Consider the following 24246-nt stretch of genomic DNA (forward strand, 5'->3'; position numbering starts at 1 on the left):
TCTCAATCCTTTAAATTTGTCGAACCTCTTAACGGAATCCCTTTATGAAGAGCTTTGAGTGGGTTGGTTTATTTCCTTTAAATTCCGTTAATAACGGAATTAAAAGGAAATAAACCAACCCACTCAAAGCTCTTCATTATTTTCTCTTCAAATTCTGTGTGTAACTTTTGGAATGTTAATTTAAAATCACCTGCAATTCTTCTCACGGTCTCCATACAATTCTTCTCAGAATAAATTCGTAATTCTGCTTGAAGTTCTCTGTCACAACTCAAATTAATAATTAATTTAAACCTAAAAAAAGGCAAACTGGCAGCACTGCACTGCAATTCTTTTACACCCTTCACTCGATTCTGGTACACTTTTTGCGTTTCGTAAATCGCGAGTTGTAGGCAGCACACACAGAGGAGAACCGTCGCTCCGTTGGAGGAAAAGCACAAGCACCATTCAGTAACTTCACGGCCCACCGTACGAGAGAGCGAGTAGGCCTATCATCATCTACTAACCACTCTTGAGCTTCGATAGTACTCAGTAGTACTAGATGCAGTCAGTTGTGTAGTACTTCGTGTGCTGACAATAGTAGTGGTGGTGTGGTAGCGTACCGAGCAATCATTCTCTCGCACTTTTCTGCTTTGGTTGTGTGTGGAATCCGCGACCTTGCACAGGTGTGTGCGTATGAGTGGCAACGACAGCAGAAGCAGTCATTGCAGCCGTCAGTCAGCACAAGCGATGAGTCGATGAGTGTGTAGCAACAGCGACGACGTCGGAGACACAAGGCACAAGCCAGCGCTGGTTGTCAAAAAATTTTGCTTGCAGTAATAATCGCAACAAAAGTAACGTTTCGGTTTTTCCTTTCGGTGTATTTCTAGCGGATGCAAGTCGCAGAAGGGTTTGTAGCTTGGCAGTGAAAGAAGTCGGTGTGGGAAAAGCTGTTTTTCGGAGAAAGGAAAAGTGAAACACGTTTCGGAATTGCGGAGTGCGTAAGTGGAGTGGAGTTTCGGAGGAAGCAAACAACACGCGAGAAAAAGGAAAAAGGAGTCGCGATACGTGCGCGCGGCCTTCTCCCGACCCCCCCCCAACCGACCAGTGTTTGCCAATAAATAGTTTGGTGGTGTGAGTGAGAGGTGTGCCAATTCAGAAAGTTGTAGTGGTGACAAAAGAGGCACAAGTGTTGGTGCTGCAAGAAAGATAACAAGCAAACGGGCACACAGTGCTGAAAAGGCTGAAAACAACCCAATCTCGACGGAAGACGAGAGAGAAAGAGAGCAAGAGCTGTGCTGAGTTTTGAAAGCCGCAAGGAGGCAGGAAGCAGCCCCTAAAATCAAACAACATTACAACACTGGTGCGAAGAAGAAGGAGTTTTGCGGTGCAAAAAGAAAAGTGAAGAAAAGTGAGTTTTGAAATTTTTGCCGATTTTCATGAGCGAGAATCGTCCTCGGCGGCATCGTCATCACCCGGTCGTCGACTATTGTAGATTGAGTCCGTACGGTTTTCGTCTTCCGACTGCGGAATAAAAGGAATAGAACAACACACATTGACTGTCGTCGCCACCGAGATCGTCGGCAGAGCCGCTGTTGTTGTTTTTGTTATTGTATGAAGGAATACTCCGGTGGTGGTTGCGACGCGATTTGACATGGCCGGTGAGTAATCAGTGAAAATGTTATGCTTTCTGCTTGAACCGTTTTATTTTTTCTCGATGCAGTACCTTAACTACTGCTGGTGACGTTCGGGGTGGGGTGTAACATGCTTGACAGATGTGACACAAGCTGACAAGAGCCAAGGGCAATGCTGTAATGGTTGTTTATTGCATTCGGAACATTCTAGATGCGTGATGGTTTCATGATTTGAGGGATACTGACCGCTATATTATCGAGGATTTTTTTTTTTTCATACGGCTAAGAAGTACGTTTGAGGAGGTGTTCAATGAAAATAACGAAGGTTATTTCGACGCATTGAAAACGATGTACATCATACATTTTAAACAAGAAAAATGTCGTGGTATTACTGCGACGAGATCCGAATGTAGGCGACTTACTTGTCGTTGGAACCTTCCGAATCCTGTTTCACAACTCTGATTTTAAAAACTGTATGATAATTCTCTTTGACGTGATTCTTTCTGTGACTTCTGCGCAAAAAGTTTTTACTATTTCGTTAGCAGAATTTAGCTGGGCACCCCAAGTGCAAGCTCACTGACCTGTTATACGGCAGTTAGGTACACTCAGAACACTTGGTCAGAAATAAATCAAGCCAGAGGCGGCGGGTTCGATTCCCGGTGCGTCTTTCGGGTTGATTTTTTTTTAATTCTCCTGCAAATTCAAATTGCAACCAAATTTGTTCAAACTTGGCACAGTTGTTGGGAATCACAATGCACACTGAAAGCGCCGTGGGGAACAGGGGATTGTAATCCGCCTAAAAAAACTAGACCCAGTCTAACGTACAGCCATAATAGATCGAATCCATTAAAATAAATTTTTGTTTAAAGTAAATAGATTTTCAATAATTTCTTCTTTGCATTTCAAGCTTATTGTTTATCGCATTTTAGCTTATTGCGTGCTCTCAATTTAGTGTTCAAGATGCACTTCCACAGTTATTGATTGAGAGCATTCGATGCCTGTACCATTTTTGCATTAATGTATTTGTGTGGCAAGTACAATCATATACTCTGCTCAGGGAAGTCGATACATTTTCTGAGGCCACGTTTTTCAATAGCTGCTCACATGAATTCCAATTAAGGAGCTTGATAGCTTTGTGGCGATCGTTTTTGCTTACCGAGCAAAACGTCGTGGGTTCCATTCTCCTGAGCTAATAGGGTCGGTTGTGCTACATTATCCTCTAAATGCCGTTACACTGAATGGCCTCTTCCCCGAAAGAGATTTTGCCTTCTTTTGATTGCTGCTCGTTGGTTTTCACATTCGGGGTGATGGCGTTGGGGTAATGTAGCACATTCGAGAGAAGTACATCAATATTTGTAGCTCTCTAAACGAAGCACGGAGTGGCCACTGATCCGGAAAAACCGGTATGTTAGCATGTGAAAAATTAAAAGCTTGGTAGGTTTTTTTACCCGGTACATATCCCCTGTGTAAAACAAGTCCTGAGTGTATTGCAAATAAATGTTTCGTCCATACTCCGATCCGGATGTAATTTACATGAGCTGTAATTTACATTATTCTTCTCGTAATACCTTGGAATTTCAAAGGGAAACCCTCCTAAGAGTTTCCACGGAATCCACAAAGTCAAAACTCCCCTCAGAAATTCTTCGAATTTCTTTTCAGAAATCCTTCGAAAGTCTTGATCTTCTCCTCAGCAACTCCGTTTTTTTGGAAATTTTCTAAGTGTTTATTTTTAATTTTTGGAATTCCCTTGAATATGTTCCCTTTTTTCCTTGATTTGTTTTCCGTCGATCTTGTTTTCCGTGCTGAGCACCAATTCTACCCTTAAATTATGTTTATTCTCTTAGAATGCTCATAAGAATTCTCTCGTAATTCTCAACCTCAAGACCACCATAAAATTCTCGACAGATTTTCCTTGGAGTTCTCCTCACAGCTCCCTTGGAATTATTCTTAGCATAAAAAAGGAAATTCAGAACTTAGTTTGTCATCCTCCCTAGAGTCCATTGAAATTCATCTCAATCCAATTTCATATCCAAATCAGAGCTAAGTAGACCACTGAATTATTGGGTTTGGGTATTGAATTCAATAATTTTCATCTTTTTTCTGATGTTCTGTAAATTAATAGCTCCCTAAGTCCATGGTGTCCCCCCTGAATATCGAGTATAGATGAAGTTAGGATCACTTCCAGTTGTATAATATGCTGAACAGATTGATATTTATTATTTGCTGACCCAGAATTGTGGGATGACTGCAGAACGTTTATAATTAATCAAAACATCATGAAGATTTATGGGGCTCGGTTTTGCACAAATCAAGCGACCTTTTTAGTTGACGTAATTTTCTACTCTTAAATGCTTTCTATAGTTTTGCTACTAACGATAAATTTCCCACAAATAACTTCGACAATTTGAATTTGATCCCGTTATCCCTTAACCGATTTTGATTTACTCTAATAGCTCGTTCTCGACGACTACGTAACTAATTTGCATGTGCCATCAAGGGGAAGAGTTGGGCAACACGATCGCACACACACCTCCTTATGACCCTCCTCCTTTTTGTGGAGGTCGGATATGAATGTGGCATTTGTTAGTTTTTTCTTAGTAACTGTAGCTATGTTGATGAAATTTGTGCCATAACTGTGTGAGCTGTCGTCAAAAACTTATCATTTATGATCATGACATCGTACTGCGATACATTGGTCATGTGGTGGCCCTGGAACAGGCTCTCCGGAAGTGGCCAATTTTTCACTACTACAGAAAGCTATCGTGTGACTTTTCACTGTTCTCAGAATTTGGTGAGCAATTCTGAAGAGGCCATATCTAGATAGAGCTGGAATTAGGGCGTAACAGCCTTTGTAAACAATGACTTCTCTCGTGGATTTCTCGGAATTCAAGGCACGCCTACACAAAACAACATATCCATCGGGTAGGAGTAGTCTTTCTCTACTCGATGGTGATGTCGATTTGCCAGGGAGAGCCATGGCTTCCGAGAAATCATCGAGAGAAGTCATTGTTTACAAAAGCTGTTGCGCCCTAATTCCAGCTCTATCTAGATATCATCTTTTGCTGGGTGACAATGGCCATCCAAAGCAGGTTCCGAAAGCCCTGATGGAAGTGGTTAAAATCAGAAACGGCCATATCATCTTCCCTGAATCACATTAGCCATTTAGTGGCCTCAGAACAGGTTCAGGAATCCCTGGGGAAAGTAGTCAATGTTTCACTTTAACAGAAACCTACCGAGTGCCATATCATTGTTCTCAGAATTTTGTGAGCAATCCAGGAGAGACCCTTTAATCTTTTCTGGATCAGATTGGCCATCTATGGCTCCAGAACAGGTTCCGGAATCCCTTGTGAACAATCCAGAAAATGCCATATCATGGAAAAGGCAAACTAGCCTCTAGCTGAAATTAATAAATTCTAACCTAACCATCTTTTCTGGATCACATTGACCATCTTGTGGCCTGGAATTGGTTCTGGAAACCCTTGGGAAAGTGATAACTTTTCACTATCGAGCACCATAATATTATTCGCAGAATTTTGAGAGTAATCCAGAAGAGACCCTATCATCTTGTCTGGATCACATTACTCATCTGTTGACGTCAGAACAGGTTCCGGAAGCCTTGGGGGAAGCGAACTACTACATCAGAAAACTATTGAGTGACATATAATTGAACTCAGCATTTCCTGGACAATCCAGAAGTGGCCATATCAACTTTTATGGATCCTGATGAATGTGGGCGTCTGTACCTGTATAAAGAGAGAGAGAGAGAAGGATTAGTAATTTCCGCTACCGTATTTGCTTATCCTTGACAGATACGCGTATTTCGTCTACAATGTGCAGACTTCTTCAGTGTCTTAAACTTTTATGGATCATATTACCCTTCTGACCCCATAACTGGTTTTGAAAACCCTTGGGGAAGAGCAAAATTTGTCTTAACATTACAAACCTATCGTGTGACATTTCATTGTTTTAAGACTTTTGTGAGAAATGCAGAAGAGGTCATATCATCTTTAATAGATGAAATTGGTCGTCTGTTGGCCCCGGAATAGGTTCTGAAAGCCGTGGGAGAAGTGGCCAGTTGTTTGCACTGCAATGGAAACCTATCAAGCAACAGGTGAGCAACCCAGAAGCGGCCATTTTTTTGACGTAGGACTTCATCTGTGATTTCTATATGGGGGTACACTTTGTGAAAACCGAAAATGGAACATGTAACAAAATTATCAAAGATTTTAAACGTTAATAACTCAGCTGCCCCTGGACCGATTTCATTAATATTTTCGCCAATTGATCAGATATATTTCTATGTATCTGCTAAATTTAAGACTTAATCATTTTTCAAAATGTCATTGTTGAAAATTACACGAATGTGCAACTGTTGCTTTGATAATTAAAATTATCACCGATTGCCTGCGAAGAGCGATTTTCCTAACACAGATTTCAAAGTTGAATTCGATCCGGTCTCACCAAACGATGTTTATTCAATCACCGCGTGGTGAGTGGTGGTGTTCTCCAGTACACAACGAAAGGCTGCCCGCAAGCAGCTAGTTACCAAGGTGGATTCAGATTCAATCACCGTGTGTGGTGGTGTCCAGTCGTCAGCATCAGCAGTGCTTTCAGCGCGTGGTGTTGAAAATTGTTCTCCAGTACACAACGAAAGACTGTCTGTAAGTAGCAAGCTGCAGCCCACTTGAGCATCCATAGAAGGAGGAAGAAGCCGCACCGCTATTGATCGGAATCAGTAGCTCATCGTTAGTTGCTTTGGGCCATTTATGTTAAGCGCGTCATAGGGTTGATGCATATATTATGTCACGCTCTAAGGGGGGAAGGGGGGTCTAAGATTTTGTGACAAGCAATGTATTTGGTATAGGAAAAACGTCACGATAGGGGGGGAGGGGGTGATTTTTTGCTCGATTTAGCGTGACATTATTAATGCATGGGCCCAGTATAAACAGAGAGAAACCCTGCTCAAATTCCTATTCCTATACTAAACACAAGCTCCTGCTGCAGTTAACAAAAAATATTTATTGTATAAGACCACGTAGTCCTACGTCACCATTGCGTAAACCCCATAAGGCTGTCCCTTGTAGTTTTTTTAAAGATCACATCTGGTGGTCCCGGAACAGGTTCCGAAGCAGTAGGGGAAGAAGTAAATTTTGCATTACATCAGAAACTTATTGAGCCACATATACATTGTTCTCAGAATTTTCTAGACAATGCAGAAAAGACCATATAATTTGGATCATATTGACAAACTGGTGAGTCAGATCAAGATCTGGAAGCCCTGATTTTTTTTTTCTGAATCACATTGGCCATCTTGCGGTTCAGGAACAGATTGTGGAAACCCTTGAGCAAGTGGCAACTACTGCAGAAATCTCTCGTCTGACGTATGGTTGTTTTCAGAATATTATGGACAAAGTGGCGTCGCGTAACCTCGCTTTTAACCTGTGCACCAACTTTCAAAAACAGATTTAATGCAATATTCATACTCGAATCGGTTGAAAAATACACTTAATCTTCTAGTTAACTCGATATTTATCCATTGCAAGCAATATTTTGGTAATTGTTTATGTTTTGAGAGTTGGTGCACAGGTAGATTGAGGTTAAGGCGACGCCACTGGGACAATCCAGATGAGTTCCAGGTTCCGAAAGCCCTGGGGTAAGTGGTCAATTTTCAACTACATCAGAAGCCTATTGAGTGACATATCATTGTTCTCAGAATCTTGTGAACTAACCAGAAGAGGATCTTTATGGATAACATTGCTCATCTTTTGGCCGTGGATCAGGTTCTGGCAGCCCTGGGCGAGAGGTCAATTTGTCATAGCAACAGGAACATGTCATTGTTTTCTAAATTTAAAACAATCAAAAAGAGGCCAATCGTCTTTTTTTGGATCGTATTGATCATCAAAAGTTTCCGAAAGTCATGGGGTGCTTAATTGCTCTTGGTAACATAAACCTATCGAGTGACATAGCATTGTTCTCAGATTTTACATATATGGACAATCCAGAAGATGCCATATCATATTTTGAATCATATTGGTCAAATTATCCTCTCCAAACCAGGCTTGGTGGAGATTCACTCGCGAGTTTGAAATGAGCCGAGCGTAGTATTTTTCTGAGGAGTAGAATGCCTACTGCCAAATCATTCCACTGAGCTTCAGAGCTTGTGATCGAAGAAGGATAAAATGAGAGTGAGGTTTGCTGCCATTCATGTTCATGTTTTCTATCACACGCTCTTACTCTCACTCTGGGTGAACTCTGAGCTTCTTGCGTCGAACAAAAAAGTCATCCGGAGTCTCGAAAAGCGCACCTCACGTCAAATCATCCTCTCCCTGAATTTCACTCTCGCTCTCTCTCGAGGAGTTTTTGTTTACTTCTTCCATATTCCTGCCGCCACTCACTCGAGGTGAGGGCTAGCTAAACTCGCAGGACAAGAGTGTTTTAAAATCTCCAGTGAGTTTGAGGAGTTTCAGCAAGCCTGCTCCAAACAGGTTCCGGAAGCCCTGGCCAGTCCACAAAGAGGAAAGACGATATCGTCTCTTCTGGATTGCTTACAAAATTCTGAGAACAGTGATATGTTGCACGATAGGTTTCTGTTATAGTGAAACATTGGCCACTTCCACCAGGGCGTCCCAAACCTGCTCCAGGACCAATATGATTTAGGAAAGATGATATGGCCTCTTCTGGAATGTTCTCAAAATTCTAAGAACAATAATATGTTGCACGATAGCTTCCTTCTGACTGCCAACGAAGCCAGGTCTATCCGTCTGCACCGTTCTTCGTAAGACGGTAATTTACCCACATTGCTCCTGGGTAGAACACGGAAGGGATATCTTATATATTGGCAGCGTGGAAGAGTGCTCAAACAACAACTACATATTCCAAAAGACTGATCTTAAAAATCCTAATGTGACAAATGTTTTTGCAGCTATCATGAAGACGTGCTTATTGAATCGCACTTCAGATTCAATTATAACACCTAAATCTTTGATCGAAGCAAGCTGCTGTGGCCAATCACATAATACTGCAAAGGTTCGCGTAAATGGTTGAAATATACAGAACAACATTTAGCGACATTAGCCTCCATGCCTTTCAGCAGTCAAGTCTGGACTTAATTTCATCTTCAAGTCATCGGCGAACATAAGTTTGAAAGACCATAGCCGAGTGCACAGGGCGATCACGAACATGATGAAAACCAAAGGCCCCTAAGTGGCTACCTTAACTAGGCGATGAAGTACCATTAAGGCTGACGTAGGTTGAGCATTCAGTTAAATAAGATTGTAGCCACTCCGTTGCCCAGTTCGGCAATCCCATACAACTCATTTTGTCGACTGACAGTGCATGCGGAATCCTATCAAACGCCTTACTGAAGTCCACGTAGATCGCATCAACTTATCGAACGTTTCCTTACGAAGTCGAAATTATTGACTGAACCACATGGTACAAAGCATCATATAGCAACTTCTCCAGAGCTTTCGGGAGGGAGCTAAGGATTGAGATACCGCGATAATTTTCAACGTTGTGGATGTTTCCACTTATCAACGAACGATTGAAGATAATCGACGCAGGTGAAGCGAGAGCTGCAGCAAACTGTTTAACAAAAGATGGCGACAAACTGTCGGGACCAGGACCTTTAGACGAGTCTACAACTGAAAGAACTTTCTGCACATCTTCCGAAGAATGAGGAGGGGTTGTTGAAAATACATTCTTGAAGAGATCAGCGGCATCTTCAGCGGAGTCCCCATGAGCTTCTCTTTAGGATACGTCGTGTAGTATTCGTCCTGAAGGACGAAGGATTCCGTTTGGCATTCGCACAATACATATTCGTGGATAACAGTGTTCAGCCTGCTAGTGTTGTACTCCTCCGTGTCTTGAAGTGGTTATCCTCAGTCCGTAGTTTGAAGTAACGTTTTTTAACTTTACGCAACCTGGAGGTTACAGTTCAGGAGTCTTTCATGGTTGATTGTAGCGTATTGTAGGAGTGTACCCGTGGATGATATCGAAATTGCACCACAAAACCGAGAAACAGTCACAATGTGATGTTGATTCAAGCAGAAACGTCGCCCAGTCCATCGATGTCAAACGAGCGTGAATTGAGAGCTCATGGCAGGAATTGAAAGCGCTGTAATATCGGTCTCGTGCAATGACGTCAGCAGAATGATTGTAATTGGATAAAAAAAGGTTTGTGATGAGCGTCTTACAAGTCTTACAATTCAACAGGGTGATTCGAAAATTTCGATTCTGCTAGCATCACTAACGAAAGCCAGATCAAGAAATCTCTCATTCACATTACGTACATCCTGTATCTGCTGTAATCCGTACGGAAGGACGGACTGTGTCAAAGCGATTTATTGTTCCGAGGAAGCGTTGGTTGGGATGTAGGCAGTCTTGTAAGCGGTCACCGTAGTCGAAACATTTTTTGTAGTAATCGGCTGTCTTTGCTTTCGACACTTGCAAAAAAGCTATCATACTACAGTACCAAACTAAAATGTCATATGACACTGTCGCCCAACAACGTCACGAATGTATGAATCTTAGTTTTTCTCATAATAAGATCTGCAGATGTTGTGCTTGTGCGAATTCTGAAAATAACAGGCAACGATGTCCTGGAGATAACATTGGTTTAATTCACACCAAATTGAGGAATTCGAACGAAATCACACATGTCATATGATAGTTATTTGATAATTTTCCTTTTGCTCGAATGTTGTTCTACCGTTTGTATTGTGTAAAAGAGACGACGGTAGAGCATGAGAGTACGAATACAAACAGACTGCCGCGCACGACAACTAAGCGAGTGTAGGTAGTAAAAAACGTCAACAGTTTCAACCCCTGGATGTAGGAGTTCATTTCGGCATAAAATTCCCGTCACGAGCCTAGACAGGTTACACTCACTCAAGGCGATGACATTGTCCGTAGTTTCAGCGACATCGCACAATTGTTGAACACAAGATGCATGATTATAGTAAACACCATGATCGGAGTTAGATCTTATGTACACGCAATAAATGTAGACCAACTGCACTTGCAGTAAAATGCAGACCAATATTTGCTCTATACTGTCGGAATTCACCAGTGGAACCAACTTACACCGTAAAACACTGTCAAGAAGCAACTGAAGGGCCAGCAGCACCGAAAACTGAAATATTTTCCGGCAGGGACGAATTCGTCGATGGATTGTGCTTGCCTTCGTTGTGAATTCGGAAGATCCTCTCTCCAAACCCATACACAGGATCGAGACGGTGGGGGATTAGGGGCTTCCAAAGTTCTAGCGGCAAGGGTGAGTTTCGGTGTCCGGTTGGAAGAACTGTAGTAAGGATAATCGATTCCCTGGAGTTCGGTTTCGGAAGACCCCCTCTTCAAACTCAAACACAGGACCAGAAAGGCTGCTGTTCGCTGGCAGAAGTGACTCGACTATGATGAGCGGATTAGGGGTTTCCATAATAATGATTTCTTAGCGGCGTCCCGATGTTTGGTTGAGCGAAACAGATGGTACAATTGATGATAATCGGCTGGAAGCAATACAGAATTCAGGGTGCGAAAAGCTCAAAAAACAGCATACTTATCTGCAGATCGGGCCTCCCTTAGCTCAGTCGGTAAAGGCACAGCTACAAAGCAAGACCATGCTGGAGGTGGCTGGGTTCGATTCCCGGTCCGGTCTAGGAATTTTTCGAGTTGGAAAATTTCTCGACTTCCCTGGGCATAGAAGTATGATTGGACTTGCCACACAATTATACCAGTGCAAAAATGGTACAGACATCGAAATGGTACAGACAAATATGCGATATGCAATAAGCTTGAAATGCGAAGAAGAAGAAGAAGTTATCTGCAGATCCGGTTCGGAAGACCCCCTTTCCATGCCCAAACACATAACCGGGACGTCTGCTGGTCGTTGACAGGGTGCGCTCGACTGTGATGGAAGGATCAGGGGCTTCCTTAATGCTACCGGCAAATGTGCGTCCCGGGGAGATAGTTATTACATCGCTTCGATTTCTGATTCCAGCGACTTCGACCGATCGATTCCGGGAGACTTCTTCTTCTTCTTCATTCCTTTAACGTCGGTCTCTGTTCCGCAATCTAGTGCCAATCACCGACGGACATCGATTGCCATTCATTGACGGCAATCGAATGTGCAGGAAGGCAGCTTCCACACCTGCGTAGGATATCGCACCCATTGAACACACATGGGCCGGGACCAACGGCTTTACTTCCCTTCCGAAGGAAGACGTGACCAGAGATTTTTATGCCTCAGAAAAATCCCACCGACCTCGGCTGGGATTGAATCCTGACCCATTGGGGTGTGGGAAAGCAGTCACGCTTACCACTTCACCACCGGCGCCGGCAGTTCCAGGAGGCTTCGGTAGTCAACAATTTTTGCCAGATTTGTCATCCGAGAATCCCCGGTAGACAACTCTTTTCGGCCAGATCGATGCTTTAGTTTTCAAACCCGCATTCAAAGGAAAGAGTGTTAACGTCTTTTCCCTCAGCTACTATCCGAGCCACTTGAATGTCGTCTGTTCCAAGGCGCTTCTTTGCCAGAGTGCAATCCGTGAAAGATACATCCAGAACTTTGGTGGAGCTGCCGGGATAATTTCTATGGCCATGGATGGAGAAAGAGTGCTGCCAGTGCCTTGAAGAAGCGGTGCCTGTTTGTTCCGGTTTGTATCATCAGCCGACGGGGTTTCTTTGAATGTTTTTCAGTGCCATTTCGTCTTGTCGACCTCGGCATGAACGAAGCCGAAAAAGTGGCAAAGTTTGTTCTAATCTCGGTTTTCAGTTCAATCAAGATATCGTATTTGAGGTTATGCATGATGTCACTATGGGTGTTCAGGGCTTCCTCCTAAACGAACAGTTTCAAGGGAGTTAAACCAGAATTCTAGAACAATTCTGGAGTTAATTTCAAGAGAATTATGAGAGGAGAATTTTATGGAACTTTTCAGGGGAACTCTGAGCAGAGTTTCAAGATAATTCTGAGGTACTTATCAGAACTTTAAGACGAATCTGAAGGGTATTCCTTGGAAAATATGAGGCACTTTCAAAGATAATTATGTAGATAATTTGTTTCGATTTCTTTCTTAAATTTTAAATTATTTCATGATTTTGAAAATATGTCGTCAGATTTGCAAAAACTCAACACTTGAAAACATGGCTTGAAGACTTGAAATATGACTACACGAAATTGCATGGGCGAGCTATCAGTTACGCCAAACCGACGATCAAATGCATTGTTTACAAAAGCTGATACGTCCCTTCGAAAAAGTAATCGAAATTTCATACCCTAATATGTTACTCAAATTGGGAAAATATTGATTATTTTTATGGCGGAATATGGATGATGTTTCAAATTTCAATTTATTTCATTCGGCCTAATAATCTGTCACTAAAATATTTTGTATCCCCTTCTATTTCGAAGGCTGGCTAAGCCCTTCGTGGAAATCTATTGGAAACTTACAGAGCGTCTGGAGAAAGCCATTTGGACTTCCCGTAATTCCGCAAGAAATTACTCGAGTCATTGCTCAATTCCGGGTAATAAGAAAGCGGACTCGTTGGCTAAGGTGGGCGCTATGGAAGGCGATATTTTTGAGCGACAAATCGCCTTGAACGATTTTTTCTCCATTGCTCGTCAGCAAGTCCTCATCAGTTGGCAGCAAAAATGGAATGATGGTGATTTGGGAAGATGGTTACATTCTATTCTCCCACAGGTGTCGAACAAACCGTGGTTCAAAGGGTTGGACATGAGCCGCGACTTTATACGCGTTATATCAAGGCTTATGCCCAATCACTGCTCGTTAGACTCGCACTTCTATCAAATTGGGCTCTCAGGCAGCAATTTATGTGCGTGTGGCAGTGGTTATCACGATATCGAGCATGTTGTTTGGTCATGTATCTTACACCGTGTTGTCAGATCTGAGTTATCCACATCCCTCAGGGCCCGAGGAAAACAACCCGCGATACCCGTTAGAGATGTCTTGGCGAGCCGAGATCTCGATTATTTGAATTTAATTTATGTGTTTTTTAAAACGGATAGATCTGAGGATTTAGTAGTTAGTGCCATCTTGTGTTCTCCCAAGTTGTTAGCTGCCCATCGATGTACCCCCATATTTGTCTTTTTCATCAGAGTGTCGCTTAGTTCGAGATCAAGAGCACATTGCTCTCCAAAGCTTGTGTTCACAATCCCTACCCTGCCATCCATTTGTTACCCCTAACCTCGAGATAGCCGCGAGTAATCGGCCCCCGCTTTACTAACGTTAGTTTTAAGTAATTTTGTAATCTAAACAATGAATATCGGCTCCGCAAAGCTACAGCAAATGAGCCTGGAAAAATAAACGGATTGTTAATTTAAAAAAAAAAAGAAATTACTCAGGAATAATACCAGAAGAGTTCAAATTTTGCCCTCCCCATGTCGAAATCTGGTTACGCCCTTATCTAAATCTGCCTGCTTTTCAATCAACGTACTCATTTTGGCATCATTTAACAAATATTGTCAAAGCACAGACAAACAGACGTAACGCTTCATTGTGTATCTTCACGTTCACGCATTTAACGGTTGATTTGAATATTATGAGTTTCGTGAACTACTCGCCGCAGCGCTGGCATCGGATCACTTTGACGTTTCTAGACATTCTATAGAACTTTTTTTTTTGTTTATTAATTTATTTGATAAGGCTCAACCGAATTATCTTTACAGAGCCGAGCATTCTTGTTCACTATACAATACATCTTGAAACTATAGTCAAAAGGTACAACACAATAAACATTTTATCTTCCGCTATCCAATAAGCCTCCTCCACCAGAACGGGAGCCGCTTCCAGTGGTTTCATTGTATGGCAGATTCGCCAACGAGGGTCAGAGCGCTTCCGTTGCAGCAATGGACGCAAAACGTGGTCATCACTCACACACTCATCATGAAACGGTTGCTTTCCAAAGTCGACAACGCATCGACTGAAAGAACTGCTGATGAAGAATAATGAGGAGGACCACACAATGCTTGCTGCCGAGTGGTCTGCTTCTGTCGACAGGCGAGTGAACACTCAAATCTATAAAACTTTTATGCAATATTGTTTGCGAGTTAGCGAACAAGCTTGTTTTGCGCGAGAAGCCCGAGAGAGGTTCTTTGTTTTCAAGAAAAACTTTTTCAAAGAGTTACGTCTGTTTGTCTGTGGTCAACGCCTCGAGGCCCTAGCTCAGTCCACTCTAAGGCGTAGCTGCAAGGCAATTGTATACATTGTACATTGCATCGTTGATTTGCCAAATCACAACTTTTCCCGTCTCCGTTCTTTTCCACTGAACTAATCCTAATGATCGCACTACAGCAAAACCGATTTACAAGCCGTAATCTCGTTATGCCTGTTTACAATCCTCTAGCGCAATCCCGCAAACAAAGTGCAAAAGACCGATTGCCAAGAAAGCGAACGCTCCTTCCCTCCACTGCCGCTGATCCCAATTTTCAGCATCATTAGCTTCAGCATTTGTGCCGTCCGTAGACCGGCACAAATAATGTTTTGGTGTATTATTTTTAAAATCCATCTGTTCAGCTAACCAACACCAAACGGGTCCCAAGCCAAAAACTGTACGATAAATCGTCATACTTTCGAACCGGCGTTTAGCTCTTGTAGAGCATCGATCGACGTCGACGACGACGACGACGACTTTTGCATTCCCTTGCAATTCGAGTGTGTGAATTGGCACCTAATCAAAACATTGGCAAACCACACACAGAAATTAGTTCGTTTGGGATTATGATTTAATTGGAAGCGATCGACGACGACGGCACGGAAGCAGCATATGCTGCTGCAGTTGGATTAATCCAGCCATATATTGGCTGACCGCCTGGATTCGGATTCCGCACGGAGCGAAAACAAATCACAAGTAGTTGAAATCCGCTAGGCATGGGATTTTCTGCATTCTGCTAATTTGTCTCCTTTTTGCGACTGTTTGAAGATGCGAACTGGGACATTGCATGCCCTCGGGGGCTGGCATGTGGACATGCGAGATAGTTTCCCTCCCGGCATTCTTGTACTAACCAAAACTAAGCCCTTTGATGTTGACAAATGAAGAAAAAGTTACGGCTGAAAGGTGACTAAATGGTTAAAAGAGCCGCCAGGGAGCTGGAACAGTAGTTTTAATTGACGATCAATTACTGCTCGTTTGCAAGCCCCTCGTTTCGCACACCCTGGCTTAATTGATATGACGCTCTCTGCTGAAACGGAAGGGGTTGGGGAATGGTAGGAAGCAATTTTCTTCAATCTGCGTCTTCCACTGACCCGCTCCTCCTGCCAAGGCAGAAGCAGGAAACTCGACTATGACGTCACTCGGTCTTCGGTTCGGTGGTATGAGATGAAACAACCTGTCTTTTTCGTTCCCTTTTTGCTTCACTCTTTAACCCATTGTCATTGTTGTTGTTGTTGTTGTTGGTGTAGTCGCAAGAGACAGAGGAAGGCTTCCGGTTGCGAACGATTTCAAAAGTTTAAATGACGCAAATTGAAAGCAAGCACTGCATCATCAGCAGCGTTGGAAGGGAAGGAATTAACGCCTTTCGAACTTTGGTCGTTCTGGAGTGCTTCCAAGACAGCTGGAGGTGGAATTTGTTTGGGGTAGTTTTACGTAATGATTCTAGATTTTCACGGCGGAATCACCACGGGGACTGTGCTCGATAGAAAGAAGATAAGATGACAGTGATAGTGAAATTCGATGGAGCAATATATTTACCCGGTCCAAAAATAAACCCGTCCCATCACGCACTCACTCACCCACAATCTCATTCTCGTATGGGTAACAACTGCGAATTCGGCACAGAAATCACTAGAGATGCGTACGTACTTCAACGGCCCCGTCTCCATTTGTCGGCGGTCAAGGTAGAACGAAGAGTGGAAACTCGCTTGCGAGAAGGAAGTCATCTTACACACCCTTTCCGAAGGGTGGCGTACTCGGACCAAGGTTAATCGAGTGGAAGCAATCGACAGAAATAGACCTCGTAAAGATAAGGATAAAGCACTCTTGGAAAACAGAAAGTGGATTTACAAACCTAGAACAGCTTGCTCCGACATCAACAAGCCACCCGAACCGATTAATGAACAAGAAAACATCTGTCTGACAGGTCGGTTGCCACTCAACTATGTATGAACCGCAGCAAATTCCACCTACTCGTGATCGCATTCATTTTCGACGTAAAAACCACAGCCAGGGAGTGAGCAAGCGGGTGAACAACACCACGAGCGAGAACGTTTATCTTCCTTTACTTCTTCGCGCTCAGGAAAACCGCACCATCATCTTCGTTGCCGCGATAGAGCAGTTATCTAGAGGTGTGTGAATGTAGGCGTCGTTTGAATAGAATCGAACCCGTTCCTCGCACACACCGCTTTCCTTCTCATCGGTGCGAGTGTCATATTCGCTATCGTCGAGCACGAGCCGGCATTGAGCTTCTTCTTTTTTTTTTACGTATTGGGGGAAAAAGCAAAAGCAACGGGAGGTATTCCCTCAAGAACGCGAACCCGCTCGTAAGTAGCGAAATTCCCCAAATTACACGGCCGCCGCCACCGCCACCTCGTACATTGAGGTATGTTTGTGTGCCATTGCTAGCTCTGTGTAGAGATGTGTATAGACGTTCGTTAGCGATACTGATGGGAACTGGGATCGAGAAGCGGAATTTGGGCAAATCTCGATTATTTTTTCGATGGGACATATCAGCTTTTGTAAATAATGCATTTGAACGTGGGTTTGGCGTAACGGGTAGCTCGCCCACGCATTTTTTTTCAATCCTTGTCAGGTGTTTTCATCACTGCGACCATTTTTCTGATCTATTGTGATATATTCCCCATTTTTTTTTAGCTATGTCAAGATGCCGTATCACTATTATTAGGAGTGATCGCCATTGTTTGACTATTAGGATTATCCCAGCAAGGCATTACACTTCGAATGGAGTGCACTGCCGTACTGGGAGTTGTTCTCCAAATGTCAAAGGGTTCTATCAGCCCCTTGTCGAAGAACTTACGCTTTTTATTGAAAATTGCCGGACAGTGGCATAGCAAATGTTCCGAGTCTTCCTTTTCTATGCCACAGAAGCGACATACATCACCTTAAAGTTTTCCAATCAGCTTCAAGTGATAACGACTCGGACAATGACCTGTATACATGCTAAAGCTCGATTCAAAGTAAATCTGGACGCGCTCCTGGTGGTTGGAACAAAAAACGTTTAAACGTTTCTCGATTGATCGACGCATCCCGAAATTACGGATCATGGAGCTTGAGAAAAGAAAATTAATTGTGCACAAACATCTAGAGAACCCTTCGTGGTCTGCCTCAAAAATAGCAAAAGTGTTAAAATTCCCAAAGCAGGGCTGGTAGCAGGTCACTTTTTAGTGACTTGGTCACTATTTTGAAGCCAGTCACTAAAAAGTCACTTTTTACACCAAAAAGTCACTAAAGTCACTATATCCCTAAAAATAGTCACTTTTTCACTACTAAAATAGAATGAATTTTAAAAAATTCAACAAGATGTTTCAATTGAGTACTTTGCACTAAGAAAGTCTACAGTAGTTTGTACAAAATATACATTACTGTTAAAAAATTGAATTTTTTTAACCAGGGTGACCAGTAAACCGCAAAACTTTAGAACACCAGGAGAACTATTGGGAAATGCCTTCAATTTCAATTAAAAATCGGGGAAAATATACCTCTTTTCCCAGAAAATAAATTGTAAAACTTGGAAATTTTCCAAAGGTATTTGCAACTTTAAAAATCCAAAGTAAATTTTGAGAGAATTTAAAGGATTCCAGGAATGACACCAAGATATATCAGAGAAGATAATACCAAAGTACAGAATACGAAAGTCTCATGTAAAATTAAGTGTTAAGACCGATTTCTTCATCTCCGCTTAAATCTTAAGCCAGGTTTCCTTTTATAGTTTGGTAATAATTCCATTATAATTGAGAGTGCATTTTAACGAGAGTTCTGAGAAGAATTCTATGATGATTGGATGAGGCTTCTAGGTCCAATTCTAATAAGAGTTCTGAAATTTTGCTTAAGAGAGCTTGATGAAAATTCCATGAAAATCTCGTGAGCTCCAAAGATGCTCTCTGCGGAGAGTTCTAAAAGAATTCTGGGGTGATTTCTGAAGATATTTCCCAGATAATTCTAAAGAGTTCAAAATAAATTCCGAGAAGAATTGCAATGATATCGAATTTTGAGGATTCAATCTCAAAGGAATTCTGTGATGGATTTTTGTTTTGAGAATTCTGAGGAAATACTATGGGAATTCTAAGAAGAATACGTATTGAATTTCCAATTATTATAAGCAGAAATTTATGAAATTTCTGAGGTTTGCATGGAAATTCTAAGAAGAATTCAAATAAATTTAAAATTGATTTATGGAAGGAGCCTTCAAGGAGTTCCTAGAAGAATCAGTAAAAGATAGAAAATAATGTACTTTAACTAATCATGTGTTATTACTTGATGCGTGAATTTAACGATTTACATAGTCGGAGATGCTTCGCGTCAAATTTCAGACTTAAAGTGCAGATTTTATACGATGAGGAAATTAAATTAAAGAATTGATAGCTCCGTTATAGTACGGCAGTGTGAAAATTGTACATACAAAGTAGAAAGCGAGCGAGGACAATTTTGAGGAAGGTATCAATCTGGTAGTTTTTTACCTGGTTCGTTGTTTACGTCAGATGGCGACTTGAGTGTGAAACAATGGATAGAACTGTTTCTGCACATCGGAGGTACATGAGCAAATCGGCGATCATCCCTTTTGCCAGTGGTGGCAGGGGGAAACATCCCTCACCATCCCTAATTAACGGATGAGCTTGGTAAAGGAGATACTCTACCCGATTCGTACCTTCCTCAAAATTGTTCGCTCTCTACTTTATATGTAGAGTTATCAACTCTTTACTTTCATCTCATCATCTATCGTATAAAATGGCCACTTTAATTCTGATATTTGATGTTGAGCATTTCCAACTACGAAAATAATCTATTTCCAAGATTTTTGTTGATTGTTATGCAAAGAATTTCAAGAATGCAATATTATTTTTGTAAAAGCTTATTTGCCTCTAAGTTTAAGAGAAGGGTAATTATTCTAAAAAAGTTCTTGAGATCATTCTGAAGAAATTCTTTGAAAAGTTCTCAGCGATTTATCAAAGTTATCTAACTAGATATATTAAAATTTAAAACAGTTCGAACGCAGAATCACATTCAAGATCATCAAAAAATTGGAATTTCTATTTGCTAGTTATCATGTATAACGTAAATAAAAGTAAATTATTCAAATCACTTCAAATGCTCTTCACAGGAGATTATGTTGTGAGATTCGATTAAATTAGAGAAATTTATGAAATTTGATTTTGAGTTCCATGGCATAAAAAGTTTATTGCAATATCAAACCGTATTTGAATTTCTAAGTTACCATATAAATGGTTACTTATTTAGTATTTACAAGTCACTATTTGGTCACTATTTCCGTAATTTTAGTCACTAAAGTCACTACTATTATATCGCATCAGCACTACCAGCCCTGCCAAAGCCAACGATGAGTCTTGTAATCAAACGTTACAAGGATACTCTGAGTGGGGATAGAGCACAGCTCATCTATCATAAAAGTGGCACTAGGGACAAAGAGCTGAGGAGAAAGGTGTTGAGGTTCGTGAAAAGCAACCCAGGTGTCTCGATACGTGATTTGGCAAAGAAATACGATTCTAACTTTTCCACCGTGCGTAATATCCTTTCAAGAGAAGGATATAAGTCTTTTTGTGCCAGTAAACATCCGAATCGCTCCCTGAAACAAAATTTAGTGGCCTTTTGGCGAGCACGATTACCATACGAACGAGTTTTGACGGAAATTTGAGGGCTGTATTTTAATGGATGACGAAACATATGTCAAAATGGATTATAAACAAATCCCCGGAAGAAAATTTTACCTGGCAACTGGCCGTGGGGATGTCCCTTCCAGGTATAAATTTGTTTTTGCTGATAAGTTTGCTCGGAAACTAATGATTTGGCAAGGAATCTGACGTTGTGGCCCTAAAACCAAGGTTTTCATCACATCTCACACAATGACGTCGAAGGTTTACATTAAAGAGTGCCTGAAAAAGCGGATTTTACCCTTCATTCGGCAACACAAGACCAACGTTATGTTTTGGCCGGATATAGCCAGCTGCCACTACTCTACGGAGGTACTAGAATGGTATGCTGCAAACAATGTTAATTTTGTCGCCAAAGAGATTAATCCTCCGGATTGCCCTGAGTTCAGACCGATCGAAAAATATTGGGCAATTGTCAAGCGAAAACTTCGAGGATGCGGTAGAGAAGTGACAAATGCACAACAAATGCGTTTAAAGTGGAATAAGTTCGCCGGTACAGTGTCACAACCGACTGTGCAGATCATGATGGCATCGATCACAAGTAAAGTGCGACAGTTCGTTCGAAACGGTGAAATGTATTATCTTGTTATATATCGTTTGAAAGCTGAATAAATACCCTTTTGTTTGACGCTTTGATCAACCGTGAATGTTGTTTAATTCTTGAGTTATGATCACTTGAATGCGTCCAAATTTACTTTGAATCGGGCTTTAAGATCTTCCTTAGAATGTTCCAGGATTTTGTGGGTCACAGAAATGTTTGGACTAATGAATCGCTTCGACTGCCTAGCAATGGAAGTCTTCTTCCAGTTTCCAGTTCTCCACTTATGAAGATTCCCACGCTTTTAGCTCCATTCTAAGATATGCAGCCGATAATCAACAAAAGGACTCTGGCCCTATGAACTTATGAGACGATCCGAGTCTTGTTAGTGCATCAGCTCTTGCATTTCCGTCAATCCCGCAATGACCAGGAATCCAATATAAGTTGATTTGATTATGACAAGACAATTTTTGAAGTGATTGAACACACTCTCAGACAAGTTTTGATGCGCATGTCGCCGATTTTGAAGCATTTATAGCAGCTTGACTGTCGCACATTATGCATTAATTTGAACTCTTATAGCTTCTACGCAAACATATAATAGAACACTCTAAAATTGCTTGGATTTCAGCTTGGAACACAGTTGGCCATCTGCCCATAGGAACCGATATGTCTATCCCTGGGCCAGTTACTCATGCTCCCACTTGATTGTTCAATCTTGAACCATCTGGACGAAGAATCGGACCGCCAAATTGCCATGAATTACGCCCAGGGTCAAATACTTGAAAAAGTCGATTGAAATTGTATCTTTTCTCCATCCAATCTTCGTTGTTCCGTGCTAGAGAGTTGATACTAACAGTTTTTAGAATCCTAAGATGTCCTCTAAGGTCTCCTTCAAAGAGTTTTACTGACCTTGTAATCCTTAGAGCACACGTTTCGGCTTCTAATTGTACAAATTGATCCAATGCTAGCATAAAGCAAAGCATCCAATGCCTTCGATGGTGTACTTCTCAATGCACCTGTTATTTTGAGAGTTGCTAACCTTTGGAATTTTTCTAACTTTCTTTGAACAACACTCTCTTTTGTTTTTGGCCACCATAAGTAACCCTGGGTTTCACAATGGTCGAGTAAATCCAATGGGTCATTTTCGCGTTCAGTCCCCACTGTTCACCGAATGTTCTTTTGAATAGCCTTGTTTATTGACTGCTCTAGATGCATGTTCCAATTGAGTTTATTATCAAGGATTACTCCGAGATATTTGACAGCATTAGAAAGTTCTAAAAGTGTGCCTTTCAATCTTATGATAGGGAAAATTTCCCCTATCTGCTGGTAGTGTTAGCATGCGTGGGCAAGCTAACAGTTACACCAAATCGCATTGTTTACAAAAGCTGATACGTCCCTTCGAAAAAGTATTCGAGAAATGTCTAGTTCTAGCGCATTTCGAGGCCTCGATTGTTTTTAGTATTTGTATTTATAGGCTGCAGAATTTCATCTAGAAGTGAGTGCTGATTGAACCAGCGACCGAAACGGATGTGTTTTGTTTCTTCTGTGCTTTTTTTTGCTGCTGAAAACCTTTTCGCATGCGTTTTGTTCTCGAGTGACTGGAGGTGAACTGGTGATCGCATTTAAAAGTTTTGAATACCGTGCGTGTTTTTTTTTTTTTTTGATCTCTTGTTGCTTATGCAATGGTGCTTGGTGTGGTCTTGCGTTTTTCTTTGTTGCCCCGTACAACCTCTATCACGCTGATATATTTTTCTGTTGCTGCGATGAGCAACTTCTTTGTGTGGTGTTAAAGAAGACAGTCCGAAAATACATGACCTTGATTATGCGTGGAGTGCGTTCTTTTGTACGTACGAGCTAGAAGAGTGTTATCAGTGATACCACCGCAATCAAGGAAAATTAAATAAAGCATTTCTGAAAACATGACGCTGCAAAGTCTCTAGGCCAATCGGGTGAGATCTTTCCATTTTATCTATTTATATTTTATTTTTTGTCACTGATTTATCAAATGCTCTATATTGACGAATAGAGTTGCCAAATCATTCACCCTCCTACTAACACAACTCTTTCCTTCCTGTGACACCTATGAAGGTAGTATGGGTTCCCTGCACCTTCTTAAGTAGATGTTGGATTAACTTTCCCTCCCTTCCCCTGCGATTGTAAGGATGTGGCCAGGTGTATAATGCGATGCTTGTATTGTAGATTTTATTTTCGTGTGGGGAAAATCACTAATCCCAAGTGATATTTTCTGCGTCAACACTCGATATTTTCTGCAAAACGTATTAGTTGACCATTATATAGCCACCCACGATTTGTACAATCGCATATGCTATGCTATGCTATGCTATGCTATGCAGAATTTCATCTAGAAGTATTGTGAGCCTTCAACGGAAGGAAAAAGACCTCAACTCCATTTTGTAAACAAACCTTTAAGGTCATTTTCTGGCGAACCGAAGTCCGCCAAGGCAAAACAACAGAATGACCAGATAGGATAAATTATCCTCTACCCGATTGTGGTTTAGGTTTGCGAATGTAGGTTTCGGTTCCCGAGAAAATGGCCTTACAAGGTTTGTTTATATAATTGTTGGTCTTGAAATGGCATTTCCCGGTTCCATTTCAAATGACGAATTTGTTGACCGAAGTTGAAATTTTGCACAGTTGTTTGTTATTGATCAACAGGTCATATATCCTTTAATTCAAAAATACCGATCTGGAGAACGATTTCTTCGATCGAAATAGTGTCTTTAGCGAAGTAGTGGAGCTGTATTGTGCCTTTCTAGAAAACAGTATACACTGAAAAAATAATTGTGTTAATTATTTAAAAATTATAAAAAAGTGTGAACTACTGACAATATGTTTAAGTTAGACAATTAATAAACATGCAAAAATATGGTTTATTGAAAAAAGTAGAATTTTTTTAAATACTGCCTACAGTTACCAATTATCCTTGAAACAGTGTAAATATTAGAATACATTAAATTTACTACAAAAACACCCATAACGCTTAAATTGCTCATTGTTGCTATTTTCGAGATATTCATTAAAATTTACTAATCGTGTTATATGGGAAACTTTCGCCCTCTTGGAATATAATTCGTGAGTGTCCAATCTTGAGAATATTTTTAACGAAAAGCGCAATTAATTTCCTCGAACCTTGCAACTTACAGTTTTACAATCAGGCGCATGAGTAACGAGATAATAAACTATGCATAAGAAGCCGTATGGGAATAGTACATTGTTATTG

The 24246-nt window shown here is 41.3% G+C and overlaps 1 protein-coding gene across 5 annotated transcripts in view; it reads left to right on the forward strand.

The window, feature by feature from the left end:
- The window catches only part of tws (protein phosphatase 2 regulatory subunit tws), a 118513-nt gene that overhangs the window by 23595 nt on the left and 70672 nt on the right, over positions 1-24246 (forward strand). For 3 of the 5 annotated variants that reach the window (XM_065223190.1, XM_065223189.1, XM_065223191.1), the window contains exon 2: positions 867-1637. The exons of 1 other annotated variant lie outside the window; for it this stretch is intronic. In XM_065223190.1, coding sequence (XP_065079262.1) covers positions 1631-1637 — 7 coding nt within the window. In that variant the 5' untranslated portion in view covers positions 867-1630. Of the gene's footprint in view, positions 1-644; positions 1638-24246 lie in introns of those variants that run through there. One more of the 5 variants, XM_065223188.1, reaches the window with a different exon arrangement.

Source organism: Ochlerotatus camptorhynchus, unplaced genomic scaffold (assembly GCF_037179485.1).
Source record: "Ochlerotatus camptorhynchus isolate MF236.1 unplaced genomic scaffold, CSIRO-AGI_Acam_v1.1 ptg000185l, whole genome shotgun sequence".
Taxonomy (NCBI): Eukaryota; Metazoa; Arthropoda; class Insecta; order Diptera; family Culicidae; genus Ochlerotatus; species Ochlerotatus camptorhynchus.